At 40.3% G+C, this 7,631-nt stretch overlaps 1 protein-coding gene and 1 long non-coding RNA gene across 2 annotated transcripts in view; one reads left to right on the forward strand and one right to left on the reverse strand.

Moving 5' to 3' along the window:
- Window positions 1-867: 867 nt before the first annotated feature.
- Window positions 868-7,631, reverse strand: part of LOC116702132 (uncharacterized) — a 23,471-nt gene continuing 16,707 nt past the window's right edge. Inside the window, exon 3 of the long non-coding RNA XR_004335065.1 lies at window positions 868-880. This is a non-coding gene — a long non-coding RNA (uncharacterized LOC116702132). The remainder of the gene's footprint in view (window positions 881-7,631) is intronic.
- Window positions 4,559-7,631, forward strand: part of oprd1a (opioid receptor, delta 1a) — a 19,008-nt gene continuing 15,935 nt past the window's right edge. Inside the window, exon 1 of the mRNA XM_032536249.1 lies at window positions 4,559-5,118. Within this exon, the coding sequence (XP_032392140.1) occupies window positions 4,823-5,118 (296 nt within the window). The 5' untranslated portion in view covers window positions 4,559-4,822. The remainder of the gene's footprint in view (window positions 5,119-7,631) is intronic.

Below are 7,631 nucleotides of genomic sequence, written 5' to 3' on the forward strand. Positions count from 1 at the left end.
GCACTTCATACAGGATATTGTGCAAAAATTCTGAATTCTGTTGCTCAGCTTATATACCTGTTGGCATTTGATGCCAGTTTAAGTCTTAGGATACTACTGTATTTGGCAATTGTAACACCATTTAACGTTGCTGGTGACTAAACTTCCCCAAATCCAATAAATGCATAAATTAATTGACTTGATTTGACAGAGCCACTAATGTTACCCTAACGTCGCCTACACAGAAGCAGAGCCCCAACCACAGTCTTGTACCTTGGCCTTTTTGCTGTTTTCAAAATGTTATGTTGCGCCAAATCAAATGTTTTATGGTCATCATTCATATTGTAGCTGGTTGGCTTGGTTCTAGGATTAGAACTCATCATATAAGCATTTTATGAAATGTCAATGGAGCTATTGAACTGGGAAAAACACTTCCAGAACCAGAGCCGTTCAAAAAGTGTCAATCACTGTTGCAATGCAGGGATTCTGACTTTGTTTGCGCCTTGAATTGTCAGCGGCAATGAGGTCAAAGTTGAAATCATTTGAACTTTGAGTGTACCGCTTCCAGCTGTGTGCTGCACCAAGGGTAGTGTCTCCACCGCGTTGTCTCCACCGCTCTCCCTGTGAGAAAGCAATGACCCAGCCAGCACAGACCCGATTTACACTGGATCATGGGTAGGACTCTTAACATCCAGGAATGGCTTCCACACATCAAATAAACACACAGTGGATAGTCATGAATAAATAATGCAACCTGTAATCTCACCAACCAATGTAACCCAGTAAGTTAAGGACATGCTCTTCGGCTTTGGAAGCGACACAGGGTTACTACTGCAGCTTGTCAACTATGTAGCTGGACATGCTAATGGTTGCAGCTTATTTTAGAGCAGATACAAGAAAACTGGGTAATCCACATTTTACACTACTCTTGTGTTTCATGTTTTGGAAAGGCTAAGCTGGACACCTTCATACTTTTAAAAGGTTGAGTAGTGGAAAAAATCCAAAAGTTGATAGGTCTGCTGAGTGCTTTAGACGTTTAGCAAACAGTAAATTGAGGTTTGAAGTCCATCAATAGGTCAGAAGCAGAGTGAACAGTGTTTGTCCTCCGTCCAATTTTCAATTTTTTACCATCCAACCTGGGGATTTGAGCTAATGACTGTATAGAATCACTAACAGCAATGTCTGAAGATTCTGATACTGCCTGCACCTCGGTGTCCTCTCAGAATCAGCTTTATTTGCCAGGTATGAGGACACATACGAGGAATTTGTCTTTAGGACATCGTTGCTCACAATGCACTTACACATACAAAACAACAAAACAATATATACACACACTAATGTATACAAACTCTAAACAGAAACAATATAGAGGCAATAGTGCAATGACTGCAATAAGGAGTGCAAAGTATGCAGGAGTGAATTGTAAAAGTTATTATTTTAAATGTGGAACATAGTGCAAAGGAGGCTGGAAGCTCTCCATTGTCTGTCTGGGGTGGAGACCAGATTGTCTAACATGATAAATGAGAAATGCCGGAGTCTGGAGAAGTTGAAATGAACAACATAATTAATCAGCATATCTCCTAGAGTTAATTATGAATTTTAAGGTGGTATTTCCAGGACGGGGCTGGAAACTGCACCGAGCATATAGCAAAAGTGTACGACAGAGACAAAAGGCAACGCTAATTAAATGGCAACGAGGCTTGCTGGAAAAACAGCTAGTTAAATTACACTGTGATGGCAGGAAAAGAGTCAGGAGAGGAGGAGTTAGAGTTGCACATTACACTCAGACACATGCATACTGCTCTGGTGGAGAGGATGAATGGGAGGATGACAACAGGCTCAAGAACTCTTTTATACATCACTCTTTCCTGTTACTAAATCAGGGGGCTTTCAAAAAAACCTGAAAGCAGAGATGTTTCTTTGTCATGGCTGCTTTTATGTTTGCTTCTTTTGTACCATATGTGTAATTGTTGTCTAACTTTGTATGTTTACTTTTGTTTTTTTAAGTAGAGGTGCTCGGGAACACAAAATGAATTTCTGTGTAAACTGATAATAAAGTTGTATTGTATCAGAATGCAAAAGCCGTATGGGGGGGTGGGACACACACACACACACACACACACACACACACACACACACACACACACACACACACAGGATGGGTCAACATGAGTGACAATCTAAAGTGCCCAATGATCCATGCGAATTCCAGCACAGGTAGTGTATCTGCTAAGCATTTCCCAGGAGGCACATCAGAACCATCAGTTAAGCGTTGGGAGTAAGTGGAAAGCGTCCAGGATTGATCTGTTTGTAACTGCCCACGGGACAGTCCTGTAATTGCTGTTTGCCTGAACTTCTGGCTGACCTTGATCAATCCTAGAGACTGACAGTGAAGAGGAGGAGAGATGTTGTTTTGGACCTCATTTCTTTTAACGGTCGTCGCTCCATGTCACTTACTTTAGTTGGCTAAATTCAACTGCTAAGGTCCCTGAAAGGACCGCTTAACTCAGCTCAACTAGTAACTGGCGCTTATAGGACCGATAGCTCCCGGAGCTCTGTATCCAGCTACCAGTAACCTACTGGAGGCCGCTGACACAAGCCAAAGCTCACACAGATCTGCAGCTTCATGTGACCAGCCGGCGGCCGTCTAATTTAATAGGATTTCATATGAATTGGTGTACAAGGTTTTTTTACTATATTGTTCAAAATCCATTGAAATGTGTAAACATAAGTTTAATGGGGACTCTTCATGGTGTATAACTCATTTGTTTTATTTAAATTGTGTATTGATTGGCAACATGTTGTGTAGACAATACCCCAAATAAAAACACTTGGTACATATTGGTGTTACTGTAATGTTGCAAGTATTCAAAAAATAAATCTGCACACATTTTTCAGATTAAATTGAACTTTCATTTAATAGAAAAAAGAAAACCAAAAAGTCTATAATTCTATGTCAATTGACTGAAGTCCATCCTCTGATGAAGATAACCTGATATATCATTTGCTGTGACATTAAAAGTGACATCATTACGAGGCTACATTTTCTGACATTTTTTTTTTTCATTTTTGACTTTAGTGTGTGAGGAAGGACTACTGATTTTAGCTTTCATCCTGAAACATTTTCTTTCACTATCCGGCATATTGGTAAACTACTTCAACGGGAATGTCATTGATTTTGGACTTGTTTATTTATTCCGTGTTTGCCATACGTGCACAATCCTTGAAACTGGTATCAGCTGCCTTAAAATGTACACTATAAATGGTTTCATCAACCTCAGAACAAATAATTTAATTTTCTTTGTCTTTTCGTTGAAATCTAATGCCTTTATGTATTTATTTATATGTGTAATCCTGATCTGGACCAAAATGAATTATTACTACCACTACTAAATAATTGTTAAAAATTTTTTTATTGCACATACATGCATTGCATTTTCACCAATAATAATGCTCAGGAGTTTGTATGATTGGGTTACAAGAGTTATTTCATTATTTAAGCGCTCAGTTGAGGAAATCCTCCGTTTGATCCAAGAGTGGGCTTGTGCGAGGGCTAAGGAGTGGCGTTTGAAAAGATACCATACCAGTGGTTTGCAAGAATGAATGTCTACACTGGAAAAGGGGGAAAGTACTTAAAGCTGTAGTGCGTGTTTTTTGTCTCCCCCATGAAGAATCCAAAGTAATGACAACAACACTGTCGGCGCCTCCACATGATACAAGCCTCCCGCGATAGCGCGCGGCCCCACCACTCCTCTACGCATTTGCTAGTGACCAAGGAGGACACGGAGGATTAAAAAAAATATGCACTCTTCAGAAGAGGTGATTGATTATCTTATCTATTACCGGACAACACCAAGTTCTAAACAGCCATGCTAAGAAATATAGAGAGAGTTGTGTGGAGCTGATAGTCTTCATTAGCTTTGTAGTGAATCCTTTGGCAATGGCTTGAATGTGACAGATGTTCATTAATATCAAAAAGTTACCCACTGAAGCTATAAGCTGTTTGGTGGGTTCCTTATATGTGCTGGGGAGAAGCGTATAGCCTACTGTGTGCTAATAGTGTAATCACATTTAAATTATACTGTATATGTTTATGTGGTTATCCGTTTGTCTATTTTGTTAAAATGTTATCATCTTTAATAGTGGTAGTGGTTATTATGTCATCTTTTCTTAACTTTTGTCTAACTAAGTGGTGATGAGAAGAGGGGGGGGGGGGGTCAGGTGGTTCATTTTGTAATTGTTTTTCGGTTTTAAAAATAAATCCAAAATTGTTCATCCTAAGCATTGTAGCAAGCGTTGGCAAGTCAACGTTCACAGTGTTATATCTTCATGTAAAAGCTGATGCAAATGCACACCTACATATTTCCTTTCACTGTATTTAAGAGACTCAATCTGGGGGTTATAGTCAAAAAAAGCATGGTGTGTATATTTTGAAATTTCCCGCACATGATATTTACCTAGCTACATGTAATGAACCCCTTTTGACGCTTAAGAACGTCTAAATGCGCAGCCTTGACGTCGAAGCACGGGAAGCCTATAAAAGAGCGCGCGGACTGCGAGCGTGGATCCTGGGAGAGAATCAGAGACCCACACAGTCGCAGCTGACCGCTGCTCAGGGGCCACTTTCTCCTCTATCTGGATAAAAAACAGAAGGGACAACCCCAGTTGTTTTACGCAGAGCCTGTCTGCTTCTCCAATTTCTTTTTTTTGTTTTGGAAAACTCCCCTCTGTTTCCACTCGGACCCCGCTTTTCCGCTCCCAGACGATTGAATTCCTCCAGGGTTCGGCCTAATTGTTTAAGCAAGTTCCCAGCAGCGCGGGTAGAGCGCGCAGCGAACGCAGCATGGATTCCTACACGGTCCCGGGAGCTCCGCTCTCCGTGTCCGGAGTGGAGCCGTACACGGTCCCGGGAGGTCCGCTCTCCCTGTCCGACCTGTACTCCGTCATCCCCTTCAACGTCACGTTCCCGGACGAGGAGAACGGCTTGATGGGGGAGCGGCTGCAGAACTACACCGGGCAGCGGGCTCCGGTGCGCAGCGCCGGGGGTCTGATCATTGCCATATCCATCACGGCTCTCTACTCCGTCATTTGCGTGGTGGGACTTCTGGGCAATGTCCTCGTCATGTACGGGGTGGTCAGGTAAACACCTGCTTTTTGTTTTATTACAGGTCATTTAACTTTAAACGCCTTGTTAAGATCAACAGCTTACATGTTAGTGCTGTGTAAAATCCACCCACGAGCACCCGATTAGTGTCCGCGTGTTAATGAGACCTTAACAGGCTCTAATGCCCCAGGAGCGACACTAATGTTGCAGCTCTAATGTTGGGTGAGCTTCAGTAAGGATCTCACTTATTCAACACATTTTGGGAACAAAGTCTTAATCTTGATTTTGTATTGCGATCAGCTTTTTATTACCCCCCCCCCCCCTTTATGAAAGTAAATACACTCTCAAAACGATTTTAATTGAATAGAAAGGTGATGCCATGAAAAAAGGGAGATATTCTGCAACCCTTGGCTGACAAAAAAAAAAGAGAGAAATGTGTCTGTTCACACAGGAGGATTATGGTTATGTGCAGAAACCTGTAAGAATGAATAAAAAAAAATGATACAAAATAAATGTTTAGTCTTTATGAGATGAATCAATTAGATCAGAGTCAACTATTAAACTAATCATGTAGTATTCTGATAATTGAGTAATCGGTTAGCGAAAAAAAGAAAGACAAAAGACAAAATCCTCTTCTTTCAGCTTCTTAAATGTCAATATGTTCTCGTCTCCTCTCCATCTTTTGTTGTGGACAAAACAAGACATGTAAAGACGTTATCTTGGGCTTGGTAAACACTAATCCACATTTTTTTAAACAATTGTTTAACATTTTATAGACCAAACAGCTAATTGAGTAAGCAAGAAAATAATAATAATAATGATAAGTAAGAAAAAAAGCCGTCATTATTTGCAGCCCTAGTCCGAGTAGACCATCCTTTATTGCCCCATTAGCGAACCACATGTCCTGGTTGCATGTAGTCTCTTTGAGTGTGTTGAGAAGGGGGCGCTTGTTCCTGTAGCTGTGTTACCGCATGTTACTGTATACACTCATTGACTCGCTCTTTTCTTACTCCTATTTTACCTTGGATTTGACTGAGCAACTGCAACTAAACAATTTCCCTGAGGGCATTAATAAAGTATTCTGATTCGGAGTCTGTGTGCATGCACCGTTCCTGGCTGCATTTGGCTCCCTGCATAATGCATGACATTGTTGTTTTTTTATTGATGATTTTTTTCATCATTTCTACATGGAGAAACAACATGTGCAAGTTTAATAAGAGCGCTCGGTGGCAGTCAAACGTCTCATCTCAGTCACAGACTCTTAATTCAGTGTGACTCCACTGTGCCTCAGACAGAGAGTGATGGACTGTCCTGTACGCTGGGGAGAGAGGACAGCCTGCAGTTACCGACTTGTTTGGTCTTTATTTGGTCTTTGAGTGTGTGTGTGTGTGTACTATGTTTGCTCCCTTATCGCCATGACAACCTCTTCTTTTATTTAAGCTTTCCTAATCTGTAGTTTTATAATTAGAAGTTTTAAAACATTTAAATGGTGGAAACTGCGGTAGTTTAAAGAGACCCATTTTGTCCACTTGTCAATGTTTGCAGTATATTATTGGCATTTCGAGGTAGGGCTGCAACTAATGATCATTTTTATTGGCGAATAATCTGTCAATTGTTTGCTCAATTAATCGATTAATTGTTTGGTCTACAAAATGTCAGATAATGTTTATGAACAAATTTTGATCCGTGTGTCCCCAAGCCCAAGATGACGTCCTCAAATGTCTTGTTTTGTCCACAACTCAAAGATATACAGTTGACTTTCACAGAACATATACACGTTATAGAAGCTGAAAAGAGAGAAGTTTGACTTTTTTCCTCAAAGAAATGACTCAACCTGATTAATCAATTATCAAATATAGTCGGCGATTAATTTATTAGTTAAAAACACGATTAATCGATTCATTTTTGCCGCTCTAGTTTGAGATCAAAGTCTCCCCCTCAGCTCTTCAAGCATTAGAATACAGGCTGCACCCACTTTGTCAATCGATACAAGCACCCTGTCATATCCCAGAAGCCACCTAGCCCCAACCAGTATGCTTAATAAAAAGAAAAGAAAAAAAAGAAGAAAAAAAAAAATACACACACACACACACACACACACACACACACACACACACACACACACACACACACACACACACACACACACACATAAATCATATTTTTTGGTAGAAGTGATATTTGTACATGGCAAATAATTTACTAGTGAATGTTGCAGAGTCATAGAAAACCAACAGACCCAACAGTCATGACATGCATGCTGCTCATTCTGTGTAATTGAATCTGTAATTTAAAGAGGCATGTTCAAAATAATAGCAGTGTTGTGTTCAGTTAGTGAGGTGATTGATTCTGGGAAGAAACAGGTGTCAATCATATTATATATTTAAGGAAGTGAATGTTGTGCATGCTGGTTATAGTGCATTTCCCACTGAAATACTCAGCAAAATGGGTCATTCCAGACATTAGTGTGAAGAACAGCGGACTTTTGATCAACTTGATTGAATTTGATTTGATGAAAAAGTTGATTGGAGAGGGGAAAACATATAAA

Source organism: Etheostoma spectabile, chromosome 14, assembly GCF_008692095.1.
Source record: "Etheostoma spectabile isolate EspeVRDwgs_2016 chromosome 14, UIUC_Espe_1.0, whole genome shotgun sequence".
NCBI lineage: Eukaryota > Metazoa > Chordata > Actinopteri > Perciformes > Percidae > Etheostoma > Etheostoma spectabile.